Source organism: Etheostoma spectabile, chromosome 24 (genome assembly GCF_008692095.1).
Source record: "Etheostoma spectabile isolate EspeVRDwgs_2016 chromosome 24, UIUC_Espe_1.0, whole genome shotgun sequence".
Taxonomy (NCBI): Eukaryota; Metazoa; Chordata; class Actinopteri; order Perciformes; family Percidae; genus Etheostoma; species Etheostoma spectabile.
The window spans coordinates 11,989,440-12,009,264 of NC_045756.1; the positions used below are offsets into that span (position 1 = coordinate 11,989,440).

Here is a 19,825-nt window from a genome sequence, read left to right on the forward strand (position 1 = left end):
CTCTAAAAAGGAATCCTGATGTTATTCCAGCTTCATTCCAAGTCTGGGGGAGACATATTACCTATCCAGTGTGTCTCTCAGGTAATTTCAGAGCATTCTGATGGACAGTTTTAAAATTAAGGGCTTAAAAGTATAGCTATATTGACGTTTTTTCAGTCTAATAAAAGCATATCTCTCTCTTTTTCAGGCTACTCTAAAAAGGAGTCCTTACGTTATTCCAGCTTCATTCCAAGTCTGGGGGAGACATTACCTATCCAGTGTGTCTCTCAGGTAAATTCAGAGCATACTGATGGACAGTTTTAAAATTAAGGGCTTAAAAGTATAGCTATATTGACGTTTTTTCAGGCTTTTAAAGGCATATCTTTCTCTTTTTCAGGCTACTCTAAAAAGGAATCCTGACGTTATTCCAGCTCCATTCCAAGTCTGGGGGAGACATCACCTATCCAGTGTGTCTCTCAGGTAATTTCAGAGCATTCTGCATTCAACAGCCATGTTCATCAACTCAGCTTTTCTATTATTCCGATTATTCTGCATGGGATCCCCGGTGTAATTAGCCGGATAACAAATCCACCTCTTTCCTCACCGTGTCCGTGGATCGATTCTATCATATTCACCAGCTGTCAAGTGCTATAAACCAAAAAAAGGAAAAGTTTGGAACGTGCGTGTGGCTAGATTTGATTTTTTAATCCTTAGCGGTGCGATTCTAGCATTAGCATTTAGCTCCACCAATTCTAAGCACAGCATTTCACTTCTGCTAGCATGGCTGTAGAAAAAAAGCTTCCCTGCAGACGTACATGCCTGATGCAGCATATGTGAATATGTGTGTTAACATTTATGAAGATGTGCTGCTGAAACACATCAAGGTCATTTAGTTCTGCTGTGAACTCCCATGCGACCTCATTTCCCTCACATGGAATGGAAGATCGGAAAGCGCACACGGGACATGCGACCTTTATTGAAAAAAATGACTCCGTCGTTTCTAATTTCATAATGTGTCTGAGGGATTGAAGTAGTAGGTGTAGTTAGGTAGATAATATGGGGGGTGTCTGTAATTACAGATAAAAGAACATTAACTTCGACAGATACATGTAAGCTTCTTGATGAGGGTGCCCATTTCAATTAGGGAGCATTAAATGAAACAAAAAAACCTTATGGGAGTTTCTCACTGCCAGATCCAAGGAGAATTAATACGCTGCATAGGGCCATTTACCAGGGAGTAATTACTCCCTAATTAGCCATTAGTTATTCGATTACCCTTTTATCAGCTAGTCATGGTCAAAAGGCAGGAATAGCGGATAAGTCATCACCTTGGTTGGTAACAGATGTAATTAACATGCCGTAGCTCCCTCAGAGGGAGACAACGAGGGAGTTCATTCAGGCAAAGTGAAGGCATTCTGGCCCATTTCCTGCGTTTGATCAAAAGGAACGATAAATCAGAGGCTTTTTTTCATTCATACAGGGGTGGGTTGCAAATATCAGAAAAAAAAGGAGGGTGTAATTACTTTTTCCTGCCCACTGTAAACCCAGTTGGTTTGCATATTTAACTCCGAAAATGCATCACACACATATCAGCCAGTCCTTTAAAGTTGTCTGGTCAGAGGGAATGAAAGCAAAAAGGCACGTGAATGTACTCTGGGCGCTCATTGTTAGCAAACTGAATGGCTCTGTGATTGAGACTTGATAAGAAATCAGAAAATATTCTGCGAGAAGATGGACGATTAGGTGCATATTGTTGCAGGATGAAACCGCCATTAAGAGACGAGCCAAGAACCGTGAATATATACTCCATGCCAAACTGCTTCTACCATTTATTACACATAATTACATTCTTAAATAAAAACGATTCACCGAACAGTTCCTTGCATAGAGATATTACAATACCAATTTAAAAAAGGAATTATGAAACAAACCGGTAACAAAAATAAATCTTTCTCATTTTTCCATAATAAAGAACATTATCGTACCCATACATCATATACAAATGATAAATTTGAAACACTTTATACAGCAAAAGAAAAGGAGAAAGACAACGGAGGAAAAATGGTGGAGGAGGGAAGCAAGGAAGGGATTTGGAGGGGAAGAGGGAGTCGGACAGAGGAGAGAAGTTGAAAGGGATCATATCTGAGAAAATGGAAGAGGGGGGAGGGGGGCGGGGGTGGCGATGAGGGAATGCTGGTAGAAAAAGGGGGTTCGTTTGATTTGAAATTCAGACCTAGTGGAAACAGAGGTGGTGTCGCACATAGTAATGTGCGTTTCCTCCCTCTGCTGAGAGCAAAATCCTGCATCTGGATCTCTGACTCTCACGAGGTGGCTTGAAAAACGGTGAAAATACGCACAGGGAGAGCGGAGAGAGAGAGAGTGTGTGTGTGTGTGTGTATTTGAAAGCACGTTCAGGTGTTTGCGTGTGATTCGGGATGTGTTTGTGCATGTATGTGTGTATGTTTTTGTATGAATCTGTGTGTTCAGGGAGTGCGTGCATGTCGTTTGTGTGCAAATCAATGTAGCGTGTACATTTGTGCTAAAAAGAAAACAGCTACTATACAGACTTTGTGATCAGTGTTTCATCACCCAAGGTTGTACTGTGAAAGTGTAGTGTACAAGCAAGACAGAAAACATCAGATAAGCAAGTGATTTTTTTTTCCCCAAAAAATTCAGAGTGCAAATACAAACAGACGAAGAACACACAGGCACAGCAGAATTGACAATCATTCATTAAGATGACACAGAACTTAACCGCATCCTCCGAGACAACATGAAACAACCTTTCCAGAAAACACATTCACATTTGAAATCCCAGTCTTTTGATCTTTGAATTTTTTTTCTTTTTTTTGAATTTTCCCGCAATTTCGAATATTTCCGTGTCTTGGCTCCTTAAAGTCCCACAAACAACACATTCGGCGTTTCAGTCCAAAAAAATCCTCAGCTGTCATAAACATAAACACTCCGGAGCTTCACATTCCCACACATTCCACAACCACTCATTTCAACAGGAGAGCGCCCTGTTGAAATACTGAAACACACGAGTAGAGCTGCCATTGATGATACAATTTTAACCCATTGGTTAAACTGCTATTCTTCATTTTATCTGCCGGCTCAGCAGGAAAACCACAAGCCCGCTAACCTACTCGGACATTCCCATCTCAACTGGATTTTTTTTTTTTTTTGACATCATCTACAAGCCAAATCTAAATTTTCCAATCAGTATCTATGACTTTTCGCCAGCAATCACAAAGAATAGTAGCACTGATGATATAGCTGCAACCAGGATGGCCAGTGACTATACTTGGTCTCCTTAAAAAATAAACCAGCAGTTAAAACTTTTATCAGTCGGTTTATATTGTGGTCACTCCCTTCTCTCTTTGCAAATGACGTCTGTCACCTAGATGTTAAATACAAAATTGAGCCTGGTTAGTTCAATATTTATGTGAAGCAGGAGCCACAGACAGATCTTGTCAAGATATGATTGAGCTGCGCTGTGTTCACACCCAAAATTGAAATGCACCTTCGATATAGGGAGTGAAATCAATGTGCTGCCTCTCTTGCCAAAAAACAGATTGCTGTTTACCTCACACTGCCTCAAGGCATTAAAAGTCTTGTAAAATAAAGAATCAACACTTTGACATAGTTCCCAATCACGTTGGTGAGAATCCTGACCATCTACTTTGTCCAAGCTGCCTGTTTGATTTGTTGTGCGCTTGAGTTGAGTCAATGATCATCTAAAATCCATTTCTATCTGCGGATTAAACCCCTCCCCAAAAAGATAGATTTTATGCGTCTGTCAGACAGGAGTCAGATCACCAAGGGCAAATGGTAATTCCAGTTTTCGTGTGTGGGGGGGTTTCACTCCTCTGCAGTTTCATGAGCTGATGGGACGGTTATCATTCACTGACTGAGCAGATCGGTTTCTCCCCTAACCCGTTCCAGCCACCCACTGGAAATCTGCACTTGTGACCCACTGCTGGTCCAGCACGACCAATCAAATGCTAAAAGCTACCAGCCGTGGCTGGCTAGTTATTCCAAGTCCGACCATTAATTTCTAATGCAAAAAAGAGAAACTACCGTATAAACACAATTGGTGTCTGGTATGATCTTACCAACCAAGTGTTTTCATGGGCCTAGCAACATGTACAGACTTACAACAGATACATTCATATTGATTTTCTCTTAGAAGAGCCACCCAATTGATTGAAGTTTTGTCTTCCTACAAGTTCTTCTGTGTCCAGCCGTCTGTATTCAGACATGCATAAATGGTCAGGAAGTCAGCAGGAATGTTCTTGGATATGCATAGGGCCTGATTAGGAGAACTGTTGAATGCTGCTTTTCTCTGGTAGTATTCTGTATGGGTGTTGTGAAAAGGACAAACCCCCTCCTGTTGCTAGTTAGGTGCCCATCACTCTCAAAAGGCCAAAGAGATCATTTCAGGCATCTACAGTAGACACTTTGTTTTTTTGGCTGCATCCCTTTCCACTGTGTTCTTCAAAACGGTCTTTTCAATTGTCTGTTTAGAACACATAGGAGAATCTTTTCTGGGAAACAATATAGCCACTATCATACATCGTGATTTTGTTTGCTTTCGGTGTGCTAATGCAGTCGGCTAGCTGCTTCAACTTGTGCACGTGGCTGTCCGCACCTCGACGGCGTGCGGGAGCCAGCGTTTGGTGAGTCCCGAATTGTCTCCCAGTTCAAGACATTGGGGCATTTTTCTTTTTACAAAATCTTTGCAAAGTTTCAATTGTGCGACAGTTCCTGACAACGACTCATAAGAGCCATGATCCTGGTGAGGAAAAAGAAAAAAAAAAAAAAAACACTCTTAGGAGCCATCAAGCATCTCTCGCTCGCTTTTAGTTGACATTGTAGGAGATGAAACAGTCTTTCCCAGAGTAGATTAGTTAGCCTCATCCAGAAGTAACCCTCAATGAATGATGTTCATAAAGCAAGCCAGTCCTCTCGATGACCTCAATCAGTCTTTACAGCACATCAGTGCAACACACTCCCATCCTCAAGTCTTTGACAAATCCAATCTAACGCTCCGTTCAAACAAGTGCTCCGACTCCATCGAACCGGAAGGATTTATAAATGGATCCAGTTGGCAGATGTGACAGAGGTCAGATGAAAAACTGACAAATTATTATCTGTCCTATATACTGTTTAAGATAATAAACCCTTTGGCGATTTGTAAAGGCTGTGGCAGGTTTGAAGGAGAGAAAGCAAGCTTTCTTGCTTGCTTACCCTGTGAGATGATGCTGTTTGGCTACTGCTGGAAAACAACTGTCCTCCTCAGCGCAAGGTTCATTCTAAGAAGAGGAAATCTTGAATATACAAACAGCGGGTTCTGCTGTTAGCGCACTGAAATTACTGTACAACTGGTCCAGTTTGGCGTTGGTGAGCTCGCTGGTACGTGGCGCACTGCTGCGTGAACAGGGCTGACATTTTGGAAGCGTTTCATCGAGGGACGGTTGCAAAGACTGCAAGGATGACTACAACAAAGAGCTGCCAACTGCAGGCACGTGGTCCACCATTCAGTGTGTGACATCCCCTCTGGGACACATACGAAGGGTGGGATGGAGCGTCTGTGACGTCCATGCGACAACATTGGGAGACATTTGTGAGTTGACGACGTGTCACTGTGGAATCATGGACCAACTGGTTGAGCGCAGATTGACAGAGCCACTTGGGATCCATCTGTCTGTCTGCCTGTCTGTGTTTCTGTCTGTTGTCAGCGTCCTTATGCGATGCCCCACCCTCCAGTAGAGAATGGCCAAATCTGGTGTTTTTCGGAGTCCATCCCGCTAGCTCTCTCTAACAACCGCGGTGTCATTTTTCTGCAGATGATGCTCCATCTCCTTCTTCCACTCCGCCTCCACCCTCTTCGCCTCTCTTCCACTCCCGCTGACCTCTCTCAAAATCCTCAGATGTGCCTCTTCATGTGTAGCGCCAAGTGATCCGACCGTGAGAAACACCTGCAACCAAAGAGAGGGAAACAGAGAACAGCTTGTTAGGCTGTTACCAAATGCAGGGGGAAGAAGTTTATTTTGTCGATTGAGCTAAATGTTGCTGTTAGCTAGTGAGCGCTGATCCACTAATGCACACGCAATTAGTAGATGTGTAACTAATTCATAATCAGCATTTTCAGCAGCACTCCTAATGACTTCAGCTGTGCCATGAATAACTAGAGAGCCTGCAGATGGATCTGTTGAACAGTGTGGTAGGGGGCGGGGAGAGAAAAAATGAAGGAAAAAAAAAAAACAGCACGCAAAACATGTGCTGTAAAATGTTAGCTAAGTTAGATGAATCGAAGCCTCTCAGGCTTGCAGAATTGCTTGGGCATAGCGGCACAGCTTTTAAAAAAAAATGTAATTGCTCTGGAGGTGCACAGGCCTATTTGTTTTCAAAAAGCTTTTAAAAAATGGTTGAATATATCTCAACCTGATTGCCACTAACTGACAAAAAGTATGCTTTAAGCGGGTGTTTTGTGTATTCCATGCATGCTTACATAAAGAGGCAGGCCTATTTTTTCTATCACTCCTACTAGATCAACAGCATTTCTGTTGCATGCTTGCTGAACTAATACCACAGCTCTGTTCCCCAGCGGACTTCTTTTCAAAAGGAAAGTCTTGCTTTCTTTTAGGGTAATTTGGAGCTGCATGTTCTGGTGAATAGTGTGTTAAGAAATAGACTTGTTTTAGAGAAAAAAAGAGAAACATAACACTACACAATTGCTCCAAAATTGCTAGATTTTCTGGATGCTCTTCCAAATTTTCTGATAGAAGGCCAGGAAATATGTGTTGGAACTGAAACTAAGTGCAGAAAGTCTGGTTGTCAATGCCAAACTGAAAAACTACATCAGGCCAACCAAATTTGCAAAATGAGGCTTAAATTGTCATTTTTGACATGTGATTTTGTTAATAGTCCTTACAAGCAATCCGGTAATCATTACTCAAATAAAATAAGCCACTCTGGTAAACTAAAAAGCACTTTAAATAGTCAGACTCCCTTTAACAGCTCTGTAACTGTTGAATTGTATTTTGACACCACTTTCAGATTGGCTCTTTCCACTGAGACTGAGGCGACTGTCTAAGATGTCTAGATGAATCAGTGTTTGGCCAAGAGGGGGGGAGGTACACAGTGATGAGCCACCAGTCATCTGTCTTACTGTCACACCTGCATGTGGATCTGTGTGTGCCTATCACTGTTCTGCTTACACGAGGGTGTGCACGCTAACAAACACATGAGAGATTAATGAATGGCTCAGGAGACGTGCAGGGGTGTTTTGTGTGTGTGTCACCGCGAGAGGGTGTGCGTGTTAGTGTGTGTGTGCTCGGTGAGACAGATGGTAAAGTATGAGTCACGACTCGGGGGCACGACACCAGCTGGCACACCGTGGGTCTGTCTCTTCCTCCCCTCCGCTCCCCACTCCCACCCATCCTCAATCTTCCACCCCGTCTTCTCTGTCTCCCCTGTTTCCCCTCTTTCTTCATCTCAGCAGGGTGCATGTGTATGGGTGTGTGTGTGTGTGTGTGTGTTGGGCTGGAGGGGTTGGGTGCCTTGTGACACATGACAGAGGCGGGCCCAAATTAGAGATGTGCCTGCAGGAGGGATGGGGGGGGGGGGGGGGAGTCAGGGACCAGGAGGAAGGGATACTGTATTTACAGTCTGTCCAGCTGAGACCTGACTACGCTGACAATGCCATGCCTGTTCATTTAAATATTGACAAAACTGTGCCTATATGGCAAAAAATACAAATAAAATAACATTAAATAAAAGCTAAACACATGCAATCATTATTTTTGTCTAGAGGACAAGCTACTAAAAAATACTTTTTTTAAATTATGGTTTAAATTCAGGTTTAGGAGGCTCTATGCCAAATTAAGTGTATATATAGTAGAGCATTTTATAAAAATATAGATTTTAACTTCCAAATGACACTTTTCACCCCCATTCTTACCCAGGGCTCCTTGCCTTAAACCCTGTGGTGGCTCCCGTAGACAATATTGCTCAGAGATCCCTGAGGTGTCAGCGTGGGCCCGATCACAGACAGAGGTGTGTAATTAAAATAGGAGTAAAGATTTTTGTGTCTGAGTCGAGCCGATCTTTTCATAATGGCCACTGAATGTTTGATGATTTTGCCACCGCGGCACGGCAAATTAACATTTTGCGGTGGTTCATAATTAAACAGGAGCCGGGGCGACTAATTGAGATGCAGAGTCACAGGCAAATTACATCGGATCGACTCTTTAAAGGGACTAAGCCGTGGACCGTAACTCCTCCGTTAAAGATTAGGATATGTTCTCCTAAGAAAGACAGTAAACAGGAAGTGCCATTTTTAGAAGGATTGTGTACATTGTGTGGAGCAAACTGCCCTGGTGGTCAGTTTGCTGTCCTCAAGGACACTCCCAGGGACACGGGGATCAGACAGGAATCATCCCGTTTACAGGAAAATCTCACCAATCCCTGGGCTAGCTTGAGGCTTTATTTACAGAAAAACACACACCTGTATTTTGGCTTGCGGAAGTTCCCCAAATACATTTTCCCTCTAAAATGTCCAACACACCAAAACAGGTGCCTTTTTCAAATAACAAATAATGTTTTTTAAGCCACAGTAACAAATGACTCTATTAATAGTTAATGAATCATTATTGTTCACCAATGTTCCACAAATCAGTCAAGAAAAGTCCCCAAAAGAGTCCCAAATAATGGTTGATATTGATCTATAAAGCATATGTTTATTAATCAAAGTTGTACCTTCAAAGTTAGGTTGAAATGATTACTCTATACCAGGGATGTGTGATAGTGATAATGGTCAAGACAAGCATTTTCCACCTTTGTCCGAGTTTAAAAAAAAAGCAGCCTCCAAATCAAGGCCACGTGACATCCTGTGAGGAGATGCACTATTAATATGCTGCGCAGGGCCTAGAGTGGGTGCAGAGCAGAATGAGCACTGGTTATATTCCCGTTGAAAAACTGAGCAGGTTGGGTCTTGGGTGTGTTGCAGAGGAACGCTCATTAGTAATCCTGCCAGCACGCTTTCAAACTGGGTCAGTACCCAACACATTTGGGTGTGTTACCAGCATCTTGTAGTACTTCTTTACTAAACCAAACTGTGTACAAAACACAATGGGAAAACAGCTCCCGCTGTGGTTGTGGAAGTACAAAAAATAACAACCCTTTGGAAAATAGAAGAAGAAGAAAAAAAAAAAACATACAAGGGAAAGGTAAGGAGGGAGAGGTGTGTTTTGACAGACCTGTCACAGTGGTTGCACTTAAAAGGCTTGGCGCCGGTGTGTTTGCGGTAGTGCCTCGTCAGCTCGTCGCTCCGGGCGAATCGCCACTCGCAGCCCTCCCACGAGCACTTGTACGGCTTCTCACCTTGGGGACGAAAGAACACGCATAAGCACCTGTTTCATCGCTTATCCACCAATCACACGCTTACTTGACTGCATTCTAACGTGGTCATGCAAAAAAAACCTTCTGTGGTGCTGTTGTGGGATCATGATCCAAATGTTGCTTCAAGGTGATGTGTTTCAAATTGCAGGTCTATGTGCAGAGGTTCTTTTTTTTTAAAGATTATATCCCGTGCAGTTTAAAGTTTGCATTCTATTTCACTGATAAAAAATCCCTGTGAGTCCCTTCTACTTTTTCTCTCCTTTTTTTTAGGGTCTGAAAAGAGAGTTTAACACTGAGATGGAGAAGCTCCCACTGGTCCCCAATCTTGCTGAACATGCAGAAGAGGAGTAGAGGGTAGAGAGAAGTAGAGCGAGAGAAGTGGAGAGGGATGAGGGATTGGGAGGGGTGGGTGGGGGGTGGGTGGGGGGATTAGAGCAAGGTGGATGAGAGAGTGAGAAGAGGAGGTGAGATGAGACTAGGAGAAGGAAAAGTGGAGTAGGAGAGAAGTGCTGCAGAAGTGGATTAAGGCAGAAGAGGCTGCAGATATGCCGGCAGGGGAGGGGGGGGGGGGGGAGTGATAATTAGGCCAGTCACACGCCATAATGGCAAGGAACCCGCAATCTGCCAGCTGCGTCCAGCTCCAAAAGATGTCACCTGCATCAGTCACTTCCCATCTGGACTGGTGGCTCATGGTTGAATACAGACACACTGACACACTGACCAGCTCTGCTTGAGTGGCTTCGGAACAAAAACAGGCTTAATTTGTTGAATTTGATTATCAAAGGGGACACAATCAATGGATCAACTGCTTTGTGTAGAGTCTAGATTGAGAGGAGGGCTTGTTTAAAGACAGTGGTTCGGTGCCATTATCTGTACCAGCTGTTATGGAAATTCACTGATTGCACAAAGATTTGTTCATGGGGCAGAAGGCAAAAAAAAAATCAATAATCGATACAGTATTTCTTTTCAGCGTGCTAAATGCCCCTAACATTAACTGCAATTTCAATGCAAAGTTGTCCCCTAAAATGCAATCCTGAGCATATGACCTACTCAGACACTTTCTATCAGACATCCTCAGCGAGCAGCCATGTTACAGAGTGGCCCATTGACAGGAGTCATGTGCGTTTTGATGGTAAGAAACGGAGGCGCCTTAGGTTACAGCTGTGATGAGGTGATAAATGAACACGTGAGAAAAGATTGGCCTCCATTATAGGCATCCATGAAATGGAACCAAAAAAATATCCCAGCTAATGAATACAAATTGAGAACACTTAATCAATTATGATTAATTTCAACTTATCCCCCCTTTAATTGAAAACAAACTCTACCATGATGTATAAAATGAATTAATCTTAGACAAATTAATAATTCTGGCAGGTAAACTATGAAACTAAAGCATTTCTGGAATTTAAGTGCTTTTGGTTTAGAGACCCAGAAATTAGCCCCGTCCCATGCAGGTCCCCATCATGAAACACCCAGAGCAGCAGGTCTGGGCCACCCCACTCTGGCCAATGAAATTCCCTGGAGGTAGGGATGCCTGAATGTGTTGCCTAGCAACGGGAGCGAGGGGGCAGGGTGTATGTATACGTGTGTGTGTGTGTGTGTGTGTGTGTGTGTGTGTGTGTGTGTGAGAGAGAGGAGGGGGGTGCGCTGAAACATGAGGAGGCAGTAGTCAGTGCAGCTGGCTGGATCTGGCAACGGCACGCCGCCATGCCACTGGCCAATTACCGAGCATGCTGGCAGAGCACGGAGGCAGTTGCCTAGCGACGATAACTGTAGAGCTGTACAGGGCAAGGTGGGGGAGGGAGGAGCGTGGTAAGGGTGGTGGTGATGGTGGTAGAAGTGGTGATGGTGCAGGAGGAGGAGAGGGAAGGGAAGGCACTAAGAGACCAGAGCCTGCAGCAGTACATAACCACTCAGCTACCGACTCCACCAACGATACGCTGCCCCCCCTGTTGCCTAGCAACAGAGCCCCCCCCCCCCACCTCCTCTTCCTCTCCCTCAAAATGCCCTCGTCCAAACAAGCAAGTAGAGCAGGTACACGTTCACACACAAACTGCACGGGAAAGGCTACTTTTTTAAATACAATGTTACAAACAGTCGGGCTGATTGGCAATTCTAAATGGCAATCAGTAACCTAATCCACTGGATTAGCCCCAACTCAGCAACATAATCTGATTATGCTCTGCTACTTTTGGATTACTTTGCCTGTAAAACATATAATGTAGATTATGAAGCTAAGTGGATTATTTCTTCTAATTTAAAGAATCAGGATTGTGGATGGTGCTGTTGTTGAAAACCGTGAATTATTCTGAATTATTTCATAAAAATCCCCATTAGCAGAGACCATTCACTCATTTCATTTCAAAAATGATGCGCAATAAAAATGCTTTTTCCCTGTTGAAAATATATTTCTTTTTTGGGGGTAATCAAATAAGCAATCACATATTTGTCATCCGTAATCTGATAACTGGGTGTTTCCTGAGTCACTGTAATCCCATTATGTGTAATCTGTTACTTCCGAAAGCTCTCTCTTTTACACACTCACACACACACACACACATACACACACAAACACACACGCTCACTCCAGCCTCTCAGGTGCCAGTGTTGAAGTTAATTGCATTCCCTCCATTAGCTAGGGCTGAAGCGGGGCACCCGGGTCTCAGAGGTCATTAGAGAGGCTCTTGGAGAACGCTTTACAGGCTCCTGCCCACTACTAGCACTGCAGGCTTGGAGATGGGCGACAGGGAGAGGAAGAGAGAAAGAGGTTAAGAGAGAAGGATGATAGATGGGGGAACTGATGGAGAAGCAAAGCATGAGGATGATGAAAAACTAGAGCTGAAAGATGAACGTTGTTAGTTTAAAGTTATTGCCATCAACTATCGATAAACATAATTGCTGTCATAAATGTCATGAAGACTGAGTAATTCCAAGTATGCTACTAATAGAATACAGTATATTTCTAAATGTGGGCTAAATTGGTTCATTTTTCTATAGAGAACCAGCCAAAAGTTAGTCCTTGACTTCATCAAGCAAAAGTATTGTTTTATCTGGCATTATTTATGTAGAAACAACACACACTACGTGGCCTAAAGTATTTGGACACCTGGACAAAATATATGGAGCCCTAAACATTATATTGCATTTGGATATTTTCCTCAAATTGTTGGCCTCAGTCTAAAAAGAGAGTGGCAAAGAGGCAGCGCAATAATATAAGAGTGAGAGTGAGAAGCATATGCAGAGAAATGGTAAAAGAAGACTGAGCAAAATAAGGAGAGAACTAAAGAGAGAGTGAGAGGAGAGAGAGAGAGAGAGAGAGAGAGAGAGAGAGAGAGAAGAGAGAGAGAGAAAGAAAGAGAGAGAGAGAGCAGAAGAACCTAACAGTCCTCGTGTTTTACCCGTTCCCTCACCCTACCCAAAATCTAATTGTACCATTTCTTATCTGCCATAAGCCTATTCACAAAAAGCTCTACAGGGCACTGTCATTTCAACTCAGCCCGTCTTATTCCAGATTAAATCGTCGCCTTTTCTCAGTCGGTAATTTATGGAAATAACAACTAAGAAAAAGAGGATTTGAGTAATGACATCTTTAAACTTGTCAGGATAATGGCTCAGTGAATGGGGGAGCCTGTGGCACTGCTGTCTTTCTGAAGAGGGTCGCTCTACTGTACCTCCCCCCCCTATTCCTGTCTTCTGTCTTCATCTACTCTTTGTTTCACTCCACGTCACAATCTCCTCTTCTTCGGTCTTTTTTTTTTTTGTGTGTTTTCTTTGTGTCATCTTATGTCGACATTTTCCCTCCTTTGTCATTCTACGTTCCTGGTTTGAATGAGAAGACAGATGTTCTTTGGGTGGGATGCTTTTATCCAAAGCACCTAAAGTGAAAAGGAAAAGCTCAACGGGGGAGGGGTTCTTTAAGAAACTGAGCCCTTCATGGTGCCATATGTAATAATATTGTGTGTCATCAAATCATAGTCATTTCAATTTTATTTCAACAATTAACGGGATAGAGAAAGAACTGTAGGTCGGACTAAATGTGCAATATGAGGACACATCTGACTAAGGGACACTTAAGATGATCTACACATGTCTGATTTATTTGTTTTGGCGTCCTAAGGTAATTGAGACTGGACAGCACTGGTCTCCCAGAGCTGGCCCAGTTGGCATGGAGTTTAAGCACATGGGCTGTAGACGCGCCACACTGGGGAAATCAATGATCGCGTGTCTGTGCCCTTTGTTCCAGTCAGGCTGATGCCTAAACCTGTGGCGTGTGCCGGCGCGGGTGTGATCACACATACAGCGTGTTGTCTTCCTTATAAACACGTAGTCATTGACAAGATGACTAAATTCACATTCACACCCCTGAAAATCCAAGCGAGCCGGAGCTTGTGTACAAGTTGTGTGTGGCTTCTGAGTTGGACAGCTATAGTGGTCAGTCAACCATTAAGTTTGGGGATTTAGATGGTGGATAGCAAGGAAATTTAATTAGAGTCCTTGTAACTCTATTAAAGCATGATGGACGTTCTTGGATGTATCGTCACGGGTTAAAACAGCCACATATTAGAACGAGTCCAGACTGCGGTTCACAATATATTTCATTTGTCAATCTTATTATTCCCCTGAACTACTTTCTTAGTGGGGGGTAGAGCCCGACATTTACAGTGATTGCGTGCCAATTTTTTTCACCACATTTCGAAATACATTGTTCACACCTTTCCAAACAAAACACTGAGAACAACACTAATGTGATGTTTGGTGTGAACGAGACCTGAAGGCAAAGAGAACTGAACCCCAACCCCGCTAATTAATAACGGCAAGCGCACATGCCAAATTTCCCTTTCCTCTCATTACTGGAGTAAACACACAGATGGTACCCCTCATGACCTGCCTCCTCCGATTATACCATTATATTTGTAACTTATTTTCCTGGTTATAAAGTCCTTCTGTTACTACGACGGCAAAATCGGACAGTGTCCAACTCAGATTGAGAGCCACTGACCTAGACTTACAGTAGAGTACGCACAGAGGACGGGAGGGCTTGAAATAAACCGGGGAAATGGCAGCCTATCCAGGTCAATCCATCCATCACTGTGCAGTTACTCAGATGGAGGACAGCTCCCCGACAGGGGTCTGAGTGGTTTCGGATTGAGATGGAAGAGGGGGAGAGTTATAGCTCCTGAACCCTCCCTTCTTCAGAAGAACCTTGACAAGGAGGACCCGTCCTGGTTTTGGCACAGTAAGTGCTTAGGTAGAACGAGTGGGATAAGAGAAGTGGGTTTTCTTAAATTATCACATTACATGGTGATATTTTTATGTGCCCACAAGGGTGGGTTTAATCCACTTCTATGATTACTGTTTTATGTTTTTTGTGCATTTTCTACTTCTTCTAAGCATGGGGATTTCCCTCAATTATCTCAAGTCGGGTTATCTAGGAATCCATAAAGATGGCTGACTGGAAGGATAGATGGATGGATGGATGTAGTGCTCAAATACAGATAGATAGATGTAGATACATTGAAAACAGCCCGCATTTAATGTCTCTTGTTGAAAAATGTTTATTTCCCCTCAGAGAACCAAAGTAATTATCCAGAAGCAAATTGTCCCATGCAGTATACATGCCAAATAGAGTCTATGATTTCAAGGAAACAGCACAGCACATCCAAATTATTATCAAGCCCTTTCTGTTTCTATAGAGACAATTTGCACTACTTATTCAGCTTCAAGATTCAGTCTTTTTAGCCTGCCACCAACAATGAGTGTCAATCAAGGGTATTACCTGCAGGTGTGTCAAGTGGCTACTTCTGGTAAGAGAGCTGCCTGGCTGAAAGTTTAGTGGGACCCCTTACTAACATTATACCTTAAAAGTGCACAAACTAACATGCTCATAATCACAAACTATACAGTGTACACATTATGTAAAGTCTGAACATCGTCTAACCATATGCAGGCGTGCGCAAAATAATGTCTATTAATGTGAGCCGTGTGGGCAAATGATTATATTGAACCAGTCTTAAGATAAATGACTTTTGACTTTGCCTTGAAAAGGCTGTGAATTGTTTTCTTTTGTGCTGAGCATGCAAACGGAAACATTAGAATTATTGATTGATTTGACAAAGAAACTCTTGTGCTTGCAAACCCAAAATAACTAAGAAGTATTTCATCTCTACTACGGTTGCTTTTTTCAGTCAGACTACTAATAGAACATTTTCTGCTAAAACTACATTTTAAAGATAATCTACAAAGGTTATGACCAATTCTCACCTGTGTGTGTCCTCTGATGGGCCTTTAGGTGGGAGCTCTTGGTGTACACCTTCCTGCAGCCGTTGAATTGACAACGGTGGATCCTCTTCTTGTTCTCCGGTAGCTCCCCCACGCTGATAACACACGCCGCGCCCTCCTCTTCGTCCTTCATCCGGACAGGGAGTGCGTGCGCCGCCACCAGCCGAGCCGCACTGAGCCCCACCTTCCTGGCCACCAGTTTCAGGGTAAGCGTCCCATCAGCCGAGGCCGTCAGTGTCTGGTTGGGTTTGACGAGGTGCCGGCCCAGTTCTGGCGACGATGGGGGCGTCAGGGAGGTGACGGCGCTCAGCTGGGCCTGGTGGACCCCTTCCATCCCTTCTACGTTTTCCAGCCCCTTAGGTTTGATGTCTCTTTTCATTCCCCCGGTGGAGGGGAAACTCTTCCGTGTTGGGCAGAGGATAACTGGAGGCGGGCTCGGGGGATCAGGGAGGCTGGGCAGGCTGGGGAGCAGGACGTCTGTCAGCTCTTCCTCGCCGTCCTCCTTTAGGTAGGCCGGGGTTAGAAGGCCATCCAGGTCTTGGTCAAAGAGCTCCGACAGACGCTTGGGCTCCGTCTGCAGATAGCGCTCCAATTCCAGGCAGGTCTATAAGAAAGAAAGAAAGAAAGAGGGAGGAAAGACTCAGATTTAGACCTTTTTCAGGTAAGTTTCCACAGCCAGGCATCTGCACTGAAAATTCCCATCCTCACTACCAAATCCCACTTGACAATTTCAATAGTCATACAATTTGCCTTTACACACCGCGGAAAGAAAATCTGCATGGTGCCATCCACTCACCATGAAAGGCAACTTAGCAGCTCTGCTGGCTGTCACATGCACAGATAGCCACCAAGACAGCCAGGATTACCTGGCAGCTCCAGCTCGACGGCTGATTACACACTGATTGATTGCAACCGCTGTAGCCTGGAATGAAAGCAAGCCGAGTGGATAGCAGGAGGAGAAGTCCTAAACTGAACAGAACTCCTATCAAATAACATTTTATGTAACGCTTTGACAAGCCATGTGTGCACTGGCTTCCACTGAGCCAAGATAGGAAGATTTATTCAGCATTCATGGTCCGCTTCATCCCTATTACTCCAAACACCTCTCCCCTCGGAGGGCAAATAAAAAAGGCTACATCGCCGATTTGTGTGAACTGGCATCCTGAGAAGTCTATTACTTTACAACAAGCCGGCAAGGTTCTAAGAGGAGAGCCCAGTGAGGGAACGAGACGCTCCATGTCCAAGGATGAAGCTATTATGTTAGAATGGACGCTGCCAGTTTGATCCCAAGGATCGTTGTGTTTCGCTTGTAGCCACTAACCCATTTTGACAGCTGAGATGGAGGCTAGCAGCTCCACTGGGTGCGTGCTACTCGCCACTTCATTTGTGTGTAAATAGGCACTGACAGACAGAGTATCTAGTTCCATTATCAGGAATAAGGCTGTACAGACTGAACCCATCAGAGACATTAACAATCCTGCACCCCCCCATACCCCCGCCTCCCCCTTTTCCTTGTTTGCACCTTCTAAAAATAAAACCGCACATTTTTTTTCTTCTTTATGGAATAGGGGGGTTTCTGTTGCTGAGGGGAGTGTAATTTCTCCTCTAAGTCGTATTCTTCCAGGAACAAAAAAGGGATTTGGAGTTGTTTCTTGACTGTTTGAACTATTTGCATACTGACATCAAATTAAAAAGCTGCTTGAGACATCTACAGCAAGAAGGGAAGATAATGCGCTGTGCCTCCCACTCCACTGCACACCTACATGTTTCTTTATTTTAGTATTTTTCTGTGAGGATATTTCTTTCATGTACTATGTGAGAGGTCTCTACAGCCTTGATGGCTGAGGCTAGTGAATTGTGGATTAAATGAGACATTTTTTTCCCCCTTTATTTTTTCTTTAACAGCACAATTAAATATTGAAGGCATGGAGACATGATGAAGGGAATGGCATGTGCTCAAGGCGTGTACAGGCAACAAAAACATGGCCAGCACCATCTTCCAACCCCTCCATCCGCCCACATCGCTTTCCGTCTCACTCATTCTCGGCATCACCTTTCTACTTCTGCCTCACCCCTATCGATTCCCCCAAATCACACTTTTTGCCCTTTTATTCTTCTCATTATCGTCTCCTTCTCTCCCAAGGTGATGGCTAATTATCTGCTAAAACCAGCTGGTAAAAGGGGACTTTATTCAACAAAACGCTGAGGACTGCAAACCACGTTGAGTGTGTGTGTGTGTGTGTGTGTGTGAGAGTTAGAGATAGTTCAAGGGAGCGGAAAAGAGGATAGAAACGGATAAGTGAGAGGGGGGCTGAGTGGAAGGTGAAGAAGAAGGAGGAGGAGGAGAATGATGGAGGGACGAGGTGAAGGAGGCAGGAGAGGAGGAGAGGGAGAAAGAGTGAAGGAAGGTGTTGACTTCATTTTCTCTGTGGGGGGTGAATCCTTTTTGGAAGTGTGACATTTGGCATAACAGGATCCTGTCAGCGGGCAAGCCACAGGCCACACACACGCACAACACACACACACACACACTGCACAAGGGTTCATGCACACTGAATGTTAGGTTACAACCCGCGGTGATGTGCAAGGAAGTGCTTGGTTGTCGGCTGTGACATGGTGGAGTTTGTGTGTGTGTGTGTTTGTGTGTGTATACATGCATACTGTTTCTTATGAGTGTGTGTACTGTACATTTCTGTGCATACAGAGGGTATTTTTGACAAGGTAAGAATGACAGAAGCCGGAGTTGAGAGGGAGGCCGGTACAACAGGATTATCGTGCCATTTTTTGCCGTTTCCCTTTCCTTTCTTTTCTCCCATCACTCCATCAAGGCCCTTCCCCCACCCACCACTTTCCTCCCCCAGGTGGTGACATTAACATTGTAAGGGAGAAGGTCATGCAGTTGATCAGCGGTTTCTGAGAGTGTAGTGTGGAGCAGTGTGGGTGTTTGTTGTGTATGAGGCTGCATGTAATTATTGCAGTTTGTGTGTACGTGTGTTTGTGTGTGCCCATCATTTTGCAAGTGTATGTGTGAGTAGCATTACATACACTCGCATACATACACTGTGCTTAATTACTTGTGTGTGTTTGTGCAAACAAACACCTACACAAATGCATAAACTCGTCTATTCGCTGTTCTCATGGCCTAAAGTGGATTGTGCAACTTGCATGTGTATAGAGGCAAGGAATCAAGAGCCAGAAGCATGGCCCAATAGCCAAGATAAAGGAGCACTGATGGCCCGCTTCGGCTCTGTTTGGACAAACTCCGATCTGGAGAGCCAACATCAATTGGCTCTGCATAAAGCCAGGGTTCATTGCCTAAAAGGCTTTCGAGATGATTCCTTCATGCGAGCCAGGATAAGCTGAGACAATCCAATGGCTGCTCCAGCAGCCCCACCGCCACCTCCAACCCGGAGAAAAATCACTGTGGTGTGGGAGCAACAATATTTGTATAAGATCTAACCTTTTTTTTTCATCACAAGCCACTTTCAGGTTGTGTCAGGTAACGTCTAATCTAACCTGGCTGAGCAGTGTAAGGCTACAACTAGCAAAGGGCAAAGTTGACAGTGATTGATGTTCAAACACTGAGTTATGAGATTAGTGTGACTCTGCCAGCTGTGCTGTATCTTTTACCTTTCCTGCATCAAATGTATTGTTACTAGTAATGATCTTCTGCTGCGTTCCGGGCAACCCGTAACCCGTGTTTTCATGACCTTATCCCCCTTGGAAGTACCCTGGAATGGCAGTCTAACCTGGAACTTATTACCTTGTGAACTTGTACCAGATCGTTGTACTTCAAGTTAGTTTTTAATGTCACACACACATAATAAACAATGGCGACCCCTGTTGATGCTGTACAGACGGCGGTGAAAAAAACAAATAGACACAAATAGGCAAAGTAAAGTAATTCCACATTGTAGTCAAACCAATACACATATGATTGTGTACTACTACAGGATATGTTTATTAAATGAAGTCCAAAATATGTCGCAGATTAGAAATTGCTATTATCAGCTAGCGTTAGCTAGCGGCTACCTAATGTTGACGTTAGCTAGCGCTAGCTGATAATAGCAATTTCTAATCTGCTAGCTAGAAGGGTTTGACGTGACTTTTCCTGGAACGCTACCAAGTCGCAAGTCGTGACTTGAAGTCGTAACTTACG

General features: G+C 43.9%; 1 protein-coding gene across 1 annotated transcript in view; it reads right to left on the reverse strand.

The window, feature by feature from the left end:
- Nucleotides 1-1,795: 1,795 nt before the first annotated feature.
- The window catches only part of LOC116674116 (Krueppel-like factor 7), a 34,835-nt gene continuing 16,805 nt past the window's right edge, over nt 1,796-19,825 (reverse strand). The window contains exons 2-4 of the mRNA XM_032506615.1: nt 15,649-16,270; nt 9,243-9,366; nt 1,796-5,960 (exon numbers count right to left, since the gene is read on the reverse strand). Of these exons, the coding sequence (XP_032362506.1) occupies nt 5,909-5,960; nt 9,243-9,366; nt 15,649-16,270 (798 nt within the window). The 3' untranslated portion in view covers nt 1,796-5,908. The remainder of the gene's footprint in view (nt 5,961-9,242; nt 9,367-15,648; nt 16,271-19,825) is intronic.